General features: G+C 39.2%; 1 protein-coding gene across 1 annotated transcript in view; it reads right to left on the reverse strand.

The window, feature by feature from the left end:
* Positions 1-17531, reverse strand: part of LOC111219615 (protocadherin-15-like) — a 131866-nt gene that overhangs the window by 47064 nt on the left and 67271 nt on the right. Inside the window, exons 25-26 of the mRNA XM_022742330.1 lie at positions 715-824; positions 22-162 (exon numbers count right to left, since the gene is read on the reverse strand). Of these exons, the coding sequence (XP_022598051.1) occupies positions 22-162; positions 715-824 (251 nt within the window). The remainder of the gene's footprint in view (positions 1-21; positions 163-714; positions 825-17531) is intronic.

The raw sequence follows: 17531 nt of genomic DNA on the forward strand, positions 1-17531 counted from the left end.
AATCTCGAGTTCATAACTTACTCTTTGAGGGGGCGCGGAGGTTTGAGGACACCACTCGCATGGAGTCTGCCTCTACCTTCAGAACGTAGCTGGAATTGGCCTCAAAGTCCAGGGGCTTGGCTGTGGAAATCGCTCCCGTTGTTTCGTTTAATGCGAACACCCCTGGAGAGAATGAGAGACAGAGGGATAAAGAAAGACATCAGGAAGTGAGGATGAAAGAAACACAGAGCAATAGATAAGAGAGTAAGGTCAAAGAGGGATTCAAAGTGAGAGAGTTTTTTTTTTTTTACTTTCTTGCATATGGCAGTTGGATAAGTGGACCATTTTATACAGGGTGAAAAGGAGGTAATGTGCCAGGAGCTGACAGATGGAGTTTGAGGTATTTTGAAGATTTTTGTTTTTTAATAAGAAACAAATGACAGAGAAAACAATCAGCACCTAACCTGAAACGTATTACTGGTATTGAAATAGCTGGAGACACTTTCTTCCTGCTGCTTTAATCAGACAGGTAGAGAGATGGTGAATTTCATTGTATTTCCGCTGCTACTATCAAAGAGTACAGACACTGTTAGTGGGCAGAACTAACAGGGTTCATAACTTAATCATATAAACTCACCAGCTACTTTAGCAGCAGTCACACCCATACAGGAAAGCCAGCCAAGTGAAATCCACAACAGTACAGCTATGTGCATAAACAGCTCGGAGTATACTCACCTCCCTGGTTGCCATCGATGATGGAGTACACGATGGTTTGATTGACAGCAGCTGCCATGATGACTCCCACTGGGGTTCCAACAGCAGCCTCCTCGCTCACTGGTGGAAACCTGGGAATGGATGAGTCAATCAATATCAACCGATAAGGAAATTAAATATGTATATGTAGGCTGTGGGCCCACCTTCTCTGGAGGGTCGACTGCAATTTGGCAAGTTAAATACAACTGTGATTTAAATCTGTCAAGCATGTCCAGAATTTTTTTTACTCCTTCATGCTGCGAGCTTTTTCCACCTTGACTTTACCCCAAACGATAAAATATATGTACGTAGTATTTAAACTTTAAGAGCTACTTGGAGGTTATTGCAGTTGCAGATAGGAACATGAAAAGTTGGCAGCTGAACAACAACCTCTTTAATGCTGGTATGGAACAAAGTCACTCAAACATTGATGTTTGTTCTCTTCCACATTTACAACACGGATCATCAGTGAATGTCAGTCTGACATCAAAACAGTCAAAATGGTCAAAGCAGTTCAAATCAGTCTCTGTTCACAACTACCATGTGCTGATAACAAGGTGGGCAGAGGGCAGTGAGAATTTCACTCAGGTTTCTGCAAGTTGATTCTTAAAACATACTGACATGAACTGAGTCCAGTTGCTGCCTGAAAGATACAAAATAATTTCATCAACATAGGGTACGCTTCAGGAAAAAGGCTGGTAATAATTAGGGCTACACTGTTAATCATCATACATGAGAACGTGGTTTCTTGCTGGGAGTGGGTGGTGGTGATTGTGGCTTGCCAAAAGCTTAAGCCATCGTTGTGTTTACAAGGCCAGAGGTGATGGAAAATGATGGCCGGGGCTAACTGATTAGCATCTTAACTTCAGTGGAAGAAAAGATGTGGTAGATAAGAGTTAACATCTGTTTTGCTTTCCACCACTGGTAAAGGAAAGTAAAGGAAACAAATTTGATGCTGAACTCACAACATTTATTCTAGACTGGTAAGTAAACAGCTGTTAATGCTAATACTGGCTATGTAGTGACAGCAAAACTTACAAATAGTTCTAACTTGAGAAATGAGTTAAATAAACCTAAAATATTAAGTTGAATCGACTATTCAGCCACATGGACAGTTGATACGGACAGGTTTTCTTTCTTTCAGTTTAAAGAGTGAACTCAACAGTGCATTCATTTTCATCATTTCAAGTCAGAAGACCTCAAGTTAGGAAAACTCATGTTTGTCTGGTCTGAAGAACTAGACTTTTTAAGTGGAATTAACTTGGACTGAACAAAATGTTTACATTGATGTAAGAAGTAATATTAGTTGATCTTACTCTATTTGTGCTTGACAAAGAACATCAAAGGTTGATTGATTATAAAAACAGTTTGTGATTAATCTTAGTAGCAGTAGTAGTAATACACATGATTTAATTAATGTGCTAAAATGTGAAGCCCCACTATGGTCCTCTAAGATGGTGTACATCAAAATATACAATCTTAGCAGTACAATATCAACTTGTAGTGACAACAGCATTATTAGACTTTTTTATGTTTATGTTGAAACAGTCACATATATATATATATATAAAAAAGGTTGAACACAATCTATAGGAGACAGGGTTGCTGACAGGCCCTTATAGTGGCCTGAGCCAAGCAGTGAAACCAAACCATCAATAGCTTTTTCAAGAGAACCCAGGCATGGTCTTGTTTTTGTCCACCTGCTTCTCATTGCATGTGGTGGGCAGTTTTCCCCGCTTACAACCCTGACAGATTTTCTTAAAATCTGGCAACTCTCAAATTTCCAACAGCTTTCGCTCCATTAAATAAACCCAGTGCAGTCATTAGGCCAACAGTCACAGCTGGCTAAACAATATAACATGGGCTACCAACTGGCTAAGCTATCAAGTAATCACAAGGTGATAAATGGGACTGTTAGGGAGTGAGAGGGAGTGTGAGTGTGTGCTGAGTCGGTTGGTGTAGATGTTAACTTCCAGCCCAGTCAATTGCTTTTCTAACCACCTGCTCAACCCAAACCCTCCTCCTAGAAAATATGTAATAAGCCTGAGGTTTACTGAATGATTATAGATTTAATTGAAATAAAATGTTGTTGGTGATGCAGTTTAAAGTAAATCCTCTTGTGTGTGTATGTGTGTATATATATATATATATATAAAATGAAGAATATAGGCCTTTTTCACTGCAGACTTGTCATAGTAGGAAAAGCACAGGTATCACAGGTAGCACAATATCAACAATGGCTCTGTTCTATTCAAGTGTTCCAGTAAGACATGACAGTGTGACAGTGAGCCAGCATGCGCAATACCAGCACCCTGAAACCTAAGCAGCTACATGGCCATCATTCATTTTGTCATTTACACATGAGCTTCTCATGCTGTGACAAGCAAAAATGTCTGTTGTGAACAAGGTATTGTTTTCTCTACTATAAAGTCCCATCCTGTCTAAACTCCTATTCATTTGGCCTTTAGAAAATGTGAAGTGTACAGTGAAGTGTTGACAGGAAAAGAGAGAAGAGAGAAAAGGATAACAGTGGCCCTTGGCAGAATTCAAACATGGAGCTCTGTATTTTTATGGTTAGTGTCTGAGAGCCCAAGGCCTCCATCGAGCTCCTGAAATGTTTGTGTTTTCCTTTGTAATGAGTAGAGAGCCAAACAGTGGCATAGGATCAAGTGAAGAAGCTACATGAACTCACCCAACAAAATGTTTCTTCAGGCACTCACAATGTGTGAATGCTTGTGCACAATGAGAAATGACAAGTCTGCAGTTATGTTGTTAAGCTGCAGCAGCAGCAGCACAAACATGGTCAATCAATAAATTCAGGCTTGTTTTGTTGTAGTGCGACAACTTAGAAACATGAAATTATTAGATTGCTATGGTCTCGCTTTATTATTTTCCTCTTCCTCCCTCTCTAACATCTCTTTTCCCTCTCTCTTTCCGCAATTTTACTACTTCTTTCACACTAAAATCTCAATCCATCTACATTCCTCCTCCTGCATCCGGTATCTCCTCTTTCCCCCATCTTTCCCTACACCCCTCCCTCCCTCCTTCCTCCCCCTCAGGCTGCTGCTTCTAGCCAACATCCCATCAGACCTCAGCCACAATTGTTATCCATTCCTCCATCCCTCTCTCTCCACAATGGCTGCCCAACAGAGGTAAAGTGGCACAATGGACAGGATGCCCGCACGCACACACACACGCACGCACGCACGCACACACGCACACACACGATCATACCAGTAGACTCAATTACTTATAGATGAGTCAAAACACATTTACAGCTATACAAATGCACACATGCACACATACACACAAGATTCCATGTACATATTTAGGACAGGTCTTAGTATAGATAGACACACACACACACCCGCACACAGAGCTCATTATCAAGCCCCTGCTCCCCCCCCACTCTTTCTAATCATTGCTGTCCTAACTACAGCAAGCTGGGCTGATACTGATAACAACAGAGACACACACACACACACAAATACACACAAACTTGTACTACTCTACTTGTGAGGACATTGTATTGACTTTCATTCAGTCTCCAGATGCTTACTCTACCTGTAACATCATCATAAGTGTAACCGTAAAACATTAACCTGAGATGAACCTTGTGGCTGTTGACTTTCTGAGACAGTGTGAACAGATTTTTGTACACATAAAGTGATGGATGGCATATGAACACACACACGCACGCACGCACACACACACACACGCACGCACAAACACCAGAAGCACATCAGACTGGATGTAGGCTAAAGGACGTAAACATTACACAGAGTTTCAGCAGTGTGAAGGGAAAGAGAATAATGAGGATAGTGATAGATGTTGGGCAATGATACCCTCCTCTCTGTGGGTCTCTCTCTTATAGCCACTGTCATTCGTTTGTCTCACTCATTACGTTTTTTTCCCCCGCTTTTTAGGCTGTTTAGTTCAGCTCCTGTTTCTCCATGATACATCATCTTGCCTTGGTGTCATTATTCTTGCTGTCCCTCCTCACACTGCTCTTTTTCATTTCTCTCTTTCCCTACTGCGATTCTGGCTCTGTCACTTCTTTTAATCTCTTTCTTCCTCTGTCTCTCCTTGTCTGCACCAAACTACAATATCCTTCCTCTGTGCCAATCAGTGCCTTGCTTTGGTTTCACTGGGCTCTGGCAATCATAAAGGTTTTTTTTTTTTTCCCCAAATGACAGCCATTTTTGATCTACAGCATGTGCTCGGTGTGGGAGGCTGTGCCTGGAAGACAGCACGACAAACTCAAATAACTCAAATCTTATTAGCCGAGATTAGCAGCCTTTCTTTTTATTATTATCTAAGATGGGCATGCTCTGCACAGTTTTATTAACCATGCATTAACTCACACCTCATGTTTAAACACAAAATGTTCAACTTCTATGTACTTTGCAGATCTACCTTTCACTATGTTTTGTCCATTGACAGATTACTTCAGTCAGTTTGTGTAATTTGGAAAGCAAGAAGAAAAAAAGAGCATAGGCCTATAGTTAAGCTGAGTATGAGCACAATGTGGTTTGTTTTGCAGCAAAATTCTGGTTTATTTGGATAACAGCACCATCCCATTCAAGATTATAGCTAGCCAAAATATGTCAAAAATACCTATAATAATATTAGAACACAATGATTACAGTTTATAACAGCTGTCCTGTGGGAAATCCGACTGTGGAACGTTTTAACTCTTTGACAGCCTCACATAAACACAAGCAAACAAATACAAATGAAAAAAAAAAAAAAAAAAATCAAGAAATCCATTTGATCATCCAACAGGTGGACAATCTGATTGTCAGTCATTGTGACCTTCCTCAATGAAAAATTGATTTGAGGGTTGTTGAAACTGTGCTTAATGTGCACAGTGTCTTCCCAGTGTTATGGAGACATATGCTCAAAAAACAACTTGTTCATACGACACACGGTCATCCATTTAGCTTTAGCATTTAGCTGTTCCAAATGTTCCACACTGGGGAAAGCTATTATGCAATAATCTGCTATGATCATAGAGTCAAATAGCTGTGTAAAGAATGAAAAAAATAAAAAAAAACAATTTGGCGGGATAAATCATCCAAAGACTCCTCTCCTTCCAACTACTTTGATGTCATCTAGGTTGAACCTTTCATTTGTTTAAAAAAAAAAAAAAAAAAAAAAATCTGATATCCAATAAGACCACTAGGCTCTTTTACTCAAAGTAAGAAAATATTTATAACAGCTACTGGTCAGCAGCCTGAGTAAGAAGCACTCGCTACATGAACACCGACATAAGATAACAACATGCTTGTATCACCCTGCTCCCCCCTCCTCTCCCTGTCCAGAGGGTTGCTAATTGACTGTAGGATTTTCATTAGGATACTGTTGAGCAAGGGGTCTTAACTGCCTGGAGAAATAACCTTTACAGGCTGGAGTTCTCTAAGTTACTTCTTGTCCTGCTGTGGCCAGGGCTGGAAGGCTTCAATTTTCAGTTCACATGACTCTACAATTTTAAGAGCTTGTGGAGACATGCTGCTTGAAATCCAAACAGTTTTCATATAAGGCATTTGTTGCCATTTTACAGCATCAGCCTGAATAAATGAAGTTTTTCAAACAGTTTTAACATTAGATCAGTTTAGTTAAAATATTGTGATGTTGAGCCAATATTGCTGATTTTATTACAGTTGCTGGGGCATGTAACTAATTATTTTTTTCTCTGTTTCTCTTTCCTGCTCAGCACTGTCTGAACAATCAAAATTCCTTTTCTGTACCCTCTGGCACTCTCCCTTCACTCTCTAATCTCACATCTCTCTCCCCTACCTCTCTCCATTCTGCCATATTGGCTCACACACAACCCCTCCATTTTTGTCACTCCTTCTTCCTGTCAATCACTCACCCTGGTCTTTCCAGCTCTCTCTGTATCTCTCAAGCAGATTCTCACTTTTCAATGTTTTGTCAGAAAGTGTCACAGCCTTTTTTCCCCTGCCTTTTTCACTGCCCTTTTCTCACCTTCTGCGTTACAATCTTCTTGTAATTGGCAACTGACAGTCAAATGGCCTGGTATCTTTCGAACAGTCTGGTCATGAATGAACAACATTGAGGCGCTAATACATAAAACATATGTGAGACAGAGCAGGGAGAGACTTTTAGTTTAATTTATCATGTTGGATAAAATAATCGACTCCGGGTATTGAGGTTGACACCTTTATTCAACTGAATATGAATGAGTGTTGCTTGAACAAGTGTCTAAGCAGGTGTGTATATGGCCACATTCGGGGTTGTGTCTATGTGGAACTGTATTTTTTGCTCACTTCCTTTGCTGCAAGCAGCAGCAATGTCTTCAGACCAAGTCCAGCGGTGTTATGTTTCCCATGATGCTGTGCACCAAACCATGCTGAAATATTACAGCCAAAATAAAACGTGGGTGAGGGATTTGTCATTTTGAATTAGTCGGTCCAACATGTCTGTCAAACTAGAGAATAAAACAGGTCATCTTCCAAAAACCTATACTGTATGAGAGGACACAGCAACATAGTTTGACAATGTTGTTATAACAACATGGCCGGTACAAAAATGATTAAATGAGTGTCTTTTGATCTGCCACTTGTTATGCTTTAGGTTTGGTTAAGTTAAGGTGACAAAAATTCTTGGTAGATGTGAGAAAAAGAAAAAAGAATAGGAACAATGCAACAACAACAAAGTCTCACACTTTGTTGTTGTTGCTTATCTTAAACCCTATTTCTTCCATCTACATTAAAATGCCAGAGAACCCTCTCAGAAATATCATAACCAGGTTTAATAGCTCCAACTCTTCTTTGTTGGTATTGTGAATGGGGAATACACAAGGGGAAGTTGTTTTTTATATTGTAAATATCATGGAATAGTGTTCTTTCATCTGCACTTCTGAAACTCGTAATAGATTAAATAATAATCATAAGAAAAATGCACACAAGACAAAAAATAAACAAAAAAAACAGACTGCAGTGAATTACACATTTCATCTTTATCCACCTTTGTGTAATGGTGTGTGCCAATTTGCATTCTGAGTACATTTAATTAAGTAATTGTATAGTGTGAGTGTGACTTTCATTTCATATCTTTGTGTGTGTGTGTGAGAGAGAGAGAGAGATAGAGAGAGAGAGAGAGAAAGAGAGCGAGATTGAGGAGACATCAAGAGATAGCAATGATTTTACTTGTTATTAACATTAATCAAAACCGTCTGTTGTGATCACCTTGTCTCTGTCTGATGAAACCACCCATCAATCTACCTCTCTCTCTATTCATTATCCTTTGTCCCCATTTCTTCTTAGACATTTGACAGTTGCAACCAACATTTCCTGATGAACTATAAAGACCCACTTAAAAATGACACAATAACACCCAAATATAACAGCTGTGATTAAAAAAAAAAGAAAAAGAAAAAGAAAAAGAGATACTCGGAAAAAGAATGTAAAATGAATGTGGAGGTAAAACTGCTTTCACCATTAACGTCAGATTTTATTCTGCCGCCTGAGAAGTATCAGCTGTTTCTCCTGAATGAACACTAAACACAGTCGTTTCTACCAGACACTGTATGTTCGCTTTCATGTAACAACAACCTCGAAAAAACCGACCAGGCAGACAAAATGACTAATTCAAAAGCTGCCAGAGTTTGGGTTTTTTTTTTTTTTTTCATAAGCTGTCTGCTCTTTCTGACTGTACTTCTCTTGAACCCTTGAGTGTTATGTAATCAGTTCCTAAACGTACTTCAACTGCCCAACATTTACAGAAGTATGCCTTAATGCAGAATTGTACACAAGACATTAATTGTTTCTGTAAGTAAAATTCTTTTCTGTTTCTATGTCTTATCTGTCTTTGGGAGTATGAAAACCTGCCAGTTTAATCATTGGGATTTCGTGACATTTTACATCCTTGTTTCAAAGTGTCAACACATGTTAACCATCTCATACAATATTCATCCATACTAGGGGGGGGAGACCAACATTAAAATACTTTAATTGTAAAGTAGCTTATAAAAGGTCTTTCATGAAAAAATTAAGTACAAGTCCTTGCAGACATGAAGAAAATTATCAGCAGTAGTACAATACCACTCACATGTGCACTCACATGGGACAAAACAACACATCTTATAGAAGGATCTGGGAAATAATGGCTATATTTAGGCTCTGCTCTGTGCTGCCTTAAAAATAATGATTTTTCTTCCTGTGTTTATGTTCACACTGCACTGCGGCTATATTGCAGTAACTAGAGATCAAGGTAATTTCAGGCTCTGGCACAGGACTCGAAAGTAGCTGACCTTTCAGTGTAACATAGATACACTGTGTAACACTGTCAGGAATGGATTTTCAGTTTAAAGAAGCTGTCTGAATTTGGGGTTTTACAGTGAGTCCACTTTAACTTTATTTTTTTCTTTGATCTGTTGGGTCTGCCAATCTGGGTGTCAAAGCCAAGAAAACTGTCTCTACTGCTGTTAAAGAGAGCAGCAAGATAACCAGCATCCAGCGGAACAAAATCAACCTGTTCAAAGGGTGAGGAAGGCTGAATGAGTCCCACCATTTCTTTTCAAGACCTTCATTGGTTTGAGGTCACGCAAACTTGCAGAAACATCTGCACACATTCATACCGTAATTCCTATTTTTCAGCCTTAGAAACGCTAATATTGGCGTCTTGTTACTTTTCAGACACAAGTGGACAGATGCTGCAGTCTTCAGCTTTGTTCTGACAGAGAGCTGTCCACCTGTCGCATCTTTAACACCTATAGTTACACATATGGTTGAGGTGGTATTCATATTTAAAATAGTTTGAGCTGGTGAGCTGTTGCCGAATATCTGCCGGATTATAGCCTTAAAGGAGTCTGTCGCCATCTGTCAGCTGTCATCCATGTCAATGACCCGCCAATAGACATTAACAATACTTGAGTGTACAGGCGTCTGTCCACCTGACTGACTGCCGACTCTGAACACGTCTATCTATCTATCAAACTAGCAGAATATTTAGAGTGTCAGTCTGCCTGTCTATCACTGACTGTCTGTGTATCTTCTTGTCCATCTGCTTCTCTATTCGAGTCTTTACCTGCCTGTCTGCTAGTTTGCTTCAATCTGTCAGCCTGTCAGCTCATCTGCCACTTTAAAGACATATCTGCCTGTATGTTGATCTGTCTGTGCGCATGTGTCTGTCTTTCTGCCTGTCCATCAACTTCACTGCCTTTTTGAAAAAGGTATATTCCAGCAGCACCGTCAACCCCCCCATCAAAGTTTTACTGTAGTATCTCTTGCGTCCTCTACTTTTTCCATCTGAACCTCGCACTCTACATCTCTGAACTGCGTCCCTCCACTATCTCCTTACAACATCTTCCTCTACCTGCCATTCTCTCGCTGACTTTTCTCCCACTTCACACTCACTCCCTTCCATACCTCACTCCTCTCTTTCCCTCTCTCTCTCTCTCTCTCTCTCTCTCTCTCTCTCTCTCTCTCTCTCTCTATCTCTTGCCGTCTCCCAGTTGCAAGCAGTCTTATAAATAACAACACTATGGTTATTTGCCATTTGTTGTCACAGCTGTAACATTGCCAGGAGCACTCGGCTCACTTGGCTGTTTGTGTGCATCAACAAGACAAGGTAACCTTCAACTGAATCAGTTAGACATTTACCGGATTTATAGAGCCACAGATCGGGTGTGCTTGTGTTGACATATATTGGGGTGGGGACGCATTTATCTCACAGTTAAAATGTTTAAGGGCCTCGGGGACTTTCTTCATTTTGGCAGAAAAGATGTTTAATTTGATAGAAGAATAGTTTACAGCTGAGGAAACAGGGTGTTGACTGTATAAACTAATAGCAAAACAGGGAGGAAGGAGCAAAAGGGGTATAGGTGAAAAGAAGATGAAAGCATTTTAATTAAAGATTATTTCATATTATTTCATATATGACTGGGAAATTATAAACAAAATTTTGGTGCAAAAAAAAAAAAAAAAAATCACCACAACAATGCAGTCAGTTGATTCGAGTCTTTTGGGCAACCAATATATCCAGATCCCACAATTGTGGTATTTTAAATGAGAAATATAATTGGAGCTTAATATACAGTTACAGCTTTTATAACACTACTTGCTCCTTGGTTAATTTTACTGAATTGGAAAAGTCGACAGCCCTGAGCTAAACTCACATGTGGTTGAGGGAAGTGATGCTGTGCCGCAAATTGGAGAAACTCAGATATGAGCTTCATGCCCCAGGAATATCGACAAAACATGGCAGGCTTTTCTCAGTTAGGTCTGAAACTCTGCCAAAGGTAATATAATGATCATTTATTACAATTTGTAAACCCATCACCCATAGTGTATTCTCTACAGCAACTCTGGTTTTATAGTTTTGTTTGCTAATCTCATATATGCACCTGTGTGTTTGTGTATTATGTTGCTTTTTGTTATTGGTATATCAAAAACCTATAAACAGAATAACATTTTTTTTAAAAAGTCAGATTTGTGTGACTTCAAATGCTTACCACCAATCAGAGCATGTTAAACACGTTCTTTAAATTTAGATAATCTGGTCTGTGAAGCAAAGCACTAAACAGCCTGGTTGTGTATGCCTTCACAGCTGCATGCATTATGGGAAGAATCGTTGCCTAGGAGAAGCAGACAAAACTACTCTGTCTGTTCCAAGTACAAGATTAAAGATTCAGTTTTTGCAGTGTCTGTATGATGCGTTAACACCGGATTGATTTGCCAGAAGTTGGCCCATGCGTCTATCATAAGTCTGTACTTTCTGTTTCAGTTAACTTGATGGCAGACAAATGGGACTGTCGTCTTTCAAAGGGAAAATTGACAGCTCTGGGTTTGCTGCTGTCCAGCTGGCTGGTGGTGATAAAAACTGTGACCTCCTGCCCGGCTGCCTGTGATTCTTGAACAGAGCGTGTACTGTATATCAGTGCAGAGACGCTGATAGATACGACCTCATTTATCTAAATCTCTTGCCATGCTGTAGTGAGTTATCTCCATCTTTGTAATGACGCAAGACAAAGCAACATGTTCCCATCTTTGATCACACAATGTCTTGATTATAAACAAAGCTTTGATGTTTAGAAGTGTTTTTTCTCACTCTCTCACCACCTTCCAATTAGATTCATTAACAAAGTAACAGACTACGAGGCTATTTTGACAGCATGTGGGGGGTGGGGAGCGGGTGGGAGCATGTGCCCGCATTCACAGACACACAGTCACACACAGGCACGGACACAGTGGAGACAAACAATGCATACACGCACATGCAGGCACAAGCAAGGAAAGTGGTGGGAGGGGTTTGTAGATTTCAATAATCTTTGAAACGGCAATATTGTCTTTCTGTTCACTTAACCTCACGCTGATAATTGCCACCGGGTGCTGATAACTATTCATGTGTATGTGATACCGACTGCATACTAATGCTGCAGGTGCAAGGATGGGCCTACAGTCAGAGGAACAGAGAAGGAGAGGAAGAAATTCTGTTCTGACTATACACACAGTTTCTATGATGATTTAACAAACTTCCTCCTCGGCTTGTTAACTGTTTTACTAGATGAGAAACCCACAGCGTGAAAATGCACAAACAGCATGTTACAGTGCCAAAACAAAGCTTCACTGCTCTTCAGTGTGTGTGTATGGTTGTCTCTATTTGTGTGTCTGTATCCCAATAAATTTAACTTTAATGCGTCCTGAACACAAACTTTGTTTGACCCTGAGAAACGTGAGGAAAATGTTCATTTTTTTACAACTCTACCGTGAATACTATTCTCTGTTCAGTATGTGATAAAGTTTCTTAAATCATTAAATATGTTGATCAAAATCAAATTAAAAAAACAATATCTACTATGATTTCCACAATAATGGCAAGGCTAGTTGAAAAACTGTATTATGTATTAGCAATTTTCAATATTATGAACTTTTCATTGTGCACGGTCCCTAGGCAGAAAGACAGATTTGTTTTGAGTCTGTACTGTTTGGATTTTTAAATGAAACACTGACTATGAGGTTAAAGTGCTGACGTTCAGCTATTGTGAACAGTGTAGGAAACTGACCTTTTTATACATACCCCTGAGGGGCTACAAGTCCTACAGTGTTCACCCAATATGAAAGTGAACAACCCAAAACACACTTGAAGCTGAAAATCAGCACTTTAACTTCACCTGTTTCATTTGAAATGCAGTTTGCTGGAGCTCTGAGCTAAAAGTTTACTTGAGTACTGTATATAAGTATCTTTTTTGAGTACTTGTACTATGCTTGGATATTATTCTCTTTTGGAAACTTGTGGCATTTACTCCGCTATACTTAAATACAAATATTGTATTTTTGACTCTATTACCTTTCTATGAAGTACTCCTTACTTTAGTCAGCAGACTCAATTTTCTTTTATTTCCTAAAATGCGATAAGCGATACGCTGTGTATGTCAAAGGAAAAAAAAAATCACAGCCAACTCCAACAATGGCTGCGTCAGATAAAGATAAGTACTTTAACTCTTTAACTGGAGCTGTGTACTTTTTTCTATCCCTGCAAATAATTATGCATATATTGTGTGGATAGGGAAACTAACCAAATTTATCCATCCATCCATCCACTTGTTTAAACTGATTAAACAACACGTAGTCATTTTATTATTCTTTAAAGATTAACAAATATAGAAATGGGGAAATCTTTATTTTAAATTTTGTAAAGAGCAAAAATAAATCACAAATCAACAAACAAATACAAATTACAAGCAAATTGCAGTAATTTGTTACAAATTTGATAGATTGGCAAACAAAAGGCTGATGTGGCGTTAATTATACAACTACTAGGGGGAGTCGATGCCAGAAAGCTTCAAATTCTGCATGTAGTGGACAAAATGCTTTTCAAAGTTTATGCATTTGCAAAGAGCATAACAAATTTTGCAATTGGAAAGACATTTGAAATTCGTATAATTGAATATAGTGATGAAAACAGTAAATTGCCAAAAAGCAACTTAATAGATCGCTTGTTTCACCATCTCTCTCTTTCATTACAGGGATCAATATTACTAATTCAGCCTTGCCCATGGCTACAAGCCTGTCTGTTGAAACCATACAAAATGATTAAGCTGCATTAGTAAGCTCTTAAAACCACACTGGTACAATGGTTAGCTTTTATTCAATAAAGCTGGGATAATTAATTCAAAGCTGGTACATTGTACCCTGTGTGAATTCAACATGGAAATAGAAGAACAAAAAAAAAAAAAACACGCTCTCTCTCATTCTCACACACACACACACACACACATACACACACACACACACACACTTAAATACAGGGACGAAAATGTAAAATACAAGACACACATGCACCCAAAGAGACATAAAACAAACACACACATACAAAAGACAAATACCCACAGAAAGGGACATTCACAGTGAAAAATACAAATACACACTGATTCTAAATAGTGCACTGTTACATAGACAGACAGACACACACACACACACACACACACACACACACACACACACACTTATAGCTGGAAGCTATGTTACATATTCATAAATGCAGTATTATATGGCTGGCTGACATCTCTCTCTTGCCTCTAACCCTTTTCCTAAAAATAGACAGGAGCTTTACTCTTCTCTATTTGAAAGACAAACCTTGATATCTTGAAATTTCATCTTTGTATGTGTGGGAAAATATGTCTATACTGACACTGAAGTCACAGTTACTCACAAACAAGCTCATTAGCTTAAAGCAGATGGTGCTCAGGTGTTTGAATAAAGAGTTAAAGCAAGGAGATGTAAATATCAGAATCAGAAATAAAAGTGCGATTTGATTGACTTTAATACTGACTGTCGAGTCATCTCAGAGGGAGTCGAGTCTGGCATGATGCATGACAGCTTATCATGTCAACAAAGGTGAAAGTGAGTTGCATCACAGTAAACGCCTAAACACATACTCAGCATATAAAACAAAAGAGGAGAGGAGAGGAAGGCATAGAACATAGGGAGAGGAAGAGAGGAAATAAATGATTCAAAACTGATGCTATCCATCATTCACAAAAAGTGCCAACCTTGACAAATCAGTCATTTTTTTAATCTATTGTGTGTCTCTGTTATTGTGTTTGACAGATGACATTACAAGCAAGCAAATGGAAGACCAATTCACTCCCTCCAATGTCACTGTGGAAGGACACATACACATATAGAGGTGCAGATAAAACACAGGACAGCAGGAAAAACAGGAAATTGGAATCTAGCCTGGAAACCAAACCAGTCAGCGAGCTCATGGGTCAGACCCATCTTTTCCTGAAGCAGGTCGGGGGAATCGCAACCAATTTTGTAACATGGGGGGCGGGATTGATACAATGACCAACAGAAGAGTGCCATTGAAGCATTTTCGTCAACAACCAAGATGGCTTCCGCTTATGTTGAGAGGTCTCTTGAATCCGTGATCGTGACAGTATTAAACCAACTGGACTGTATATTTTCTGTACACTCACAGTGTTTTTCTTGATAAAAAAAGATGTGTTTCCCATACTAGTACAAGTTAGGTAAAAGTTTAATTTACCAACTGGTCACCAAGAAGATGGGACACAGTGAAAACCTAGTGGCTGTTCACGTACAAATGGTAAGTGTTGGCTACTAAATCATGTCATGTTAGACATCTGTTATGTTGAACTAGAAGCCATATGAATTGGATGTTGGGACTTGATAACACCCCATGAAAATCAAAAATTAACTTAGAGGTTCAAGACCCATTGGCAAAGTTGGTCAGGCAATGCCAGGCTAATTAGAAGCTACTGTGGAGCGGAGAAATCAAGCCATATAAAGGCAGAAAAGAATAAATGGAAAAAGAAAGAAGAAGAAAAAAATGTATTCAGTGAAAGACAGATCGAGACAGAGAGATAATAGCTAGAGATTATTGGAAAATTTCACATCTGACCTCTGTTCACCCTGCCAATCACAGAAGAGAAAACCTGAGGTGACCCCATGACCTCATAAAACAAGCACCAGCTGGAAGAGTTATAATGATGACTTGAGAGTAAAGGTGTGTGTGTGTGTGTGCGAGAGAGTGTGAGTGTGTGTGTGTGTGTGTGTGTGTGTGTGTGTGTGTGTGTGTGTGTGTGTGTGTGTGTGTGTGTGTGTGTGTGTGTGAGAGTGAGAGTGTGTGTGTGTGCGTGTGTGTGTCTGTCTGTCTGCAAATGAGGTAAGAGTAAAATTTATTGATGTGGGCTGAGTTTGTAGTGCATGACCACTGGGTTTATGGGCATTTCAAAACAGAGTGAAGTGTGTGTGTGTGTGTTTCTGTGTGTGTGTGTCAATCCCTCACACTTATTGTTGTTTTGCAGCTTCTGTAGATCGACATTTATGCAGCTAGAAGATGAAGGAAAATGATTTGTTTTGGATCAAAAAATAATATTAGATGCCATTCCTTTATGACACTTTTTGAGCATCAGGTTTTCAATGTGTTTGTGTTTTCAAAACAGTCATATTTTCACTTGGAGCACGGTTCAAAGTTAAAATACACTTGAGCATGCACAGGAAGTAAGAGGATATTAAATGCATTGGTCAGTCAGTTTGTCTTGTTTTAGTCTTCTTGTTGTTGCATTAATCAAATGCCTCATTATATTTACAGGGATTCAGTCTTGTCAAACTGTAAAACCGAAAAGTTTTGTTAAAACTAATGTAACGTTGTTATTTGGCAGGAGACAAGTTTTGCAAAGAAGAGTCCACAGATTCCCTGTCTCCTGCTGGTTTTCTTATCTTGTACATAACAGAGGTGAGGCGCTGTGTGTTTGTGGTGATTTGTTTGGGGTTGTGGGTCGTAGCAGAACAGGCGACTGTCTGATTCTTTTGATGAATTTCCAGCAGAGGGTGAAAAGTGTGCTGCTGCCCCTAAACTCTGCATCTACTCTACATATTCGTTTTGAATGGACTTTGGAGATTTGTATCATGAAAACAAACCTGCCAAAGTTCATGAATTTTATTTTTATTCTCTCCTGGAATCTCATTGCGCTAAAGCACATCATTTGAATGGTAATCAAAACTGAATTACTGAGGCAAACATAAATCATGCTGTTCAGACCTCACACTTTCTGTGTTGTGCGTGTGTGTGTGGGTGGGTGGGTGTGTGTGTGTGTAAAGCTGAGAGAACAGTTGTCACACAGTCATCCACTGGCCTGAAGTGGGATTTTGCAAGGCTGCGGCCTCATATTTTTTAATAGTTTCTACTAAAATGTGGTAGGTGCTCTTTGCTTTTAATCCATCAGAGAAAAATCAATCAGAATAAATTCAGTCATTTGCATGATAAACCTCCATATTTTATTAAACCTATAATAATCACTTTCATCAATGTAATAGATGAAGAGCAAACCTTATCTTAGTCTGCGTGAGCAGCTCTGGTCTACCTGGTAAGATGCTTTAATTGATATTTTTGGTTGTCTGTGTGAAAGGGAGACAGATGTTTCTCTCACTCTCCACGTTGATTGCCACTCTTTCAACTCTCAGCGACGATAAACTCAGTGTGTGTTTGTGTCTGGGTCTGTCTGACGGAGCGTGGGATGTCAGCCCACAGGTTTATTGTCATTTTATAGGTAATTTACAGCTTCCATGGAGAGATGTTGAGGTAACCAGACATTTCCATTCTTTCTTTCAAAAAAAAACACTATTTCAAAACCTTTTCACTTAGTCAACCACATCTCAGCGAGCTCAGTGTTTATTTCAAATAGTTCACTGTTAAATTTCTAATAGAAAACATTGGAAATCTATGACGCTCTAACAGAAAGCAGGAAACAGACTTTGTGTTGCTAAAAGTCCACAGTATGTCAAACACAGATCCCAGCTGTAACACAG

Source organism: Seriola dumerili, unplaced genomic scaffold, assembly GCF_002260705.1.
Source record: "Seriola dumerili isolate Sdu_G_001 unplaced genomic scaffold, Sdu_1.0 BDQW01000068.1, whole genome shotgun sequence".
Lineage (NCBI taxonomy): Eukaryota > Metazoa > Chordata > Actinopteri > Carangiformes > Carangidae > Seriola > Seriola dumerili.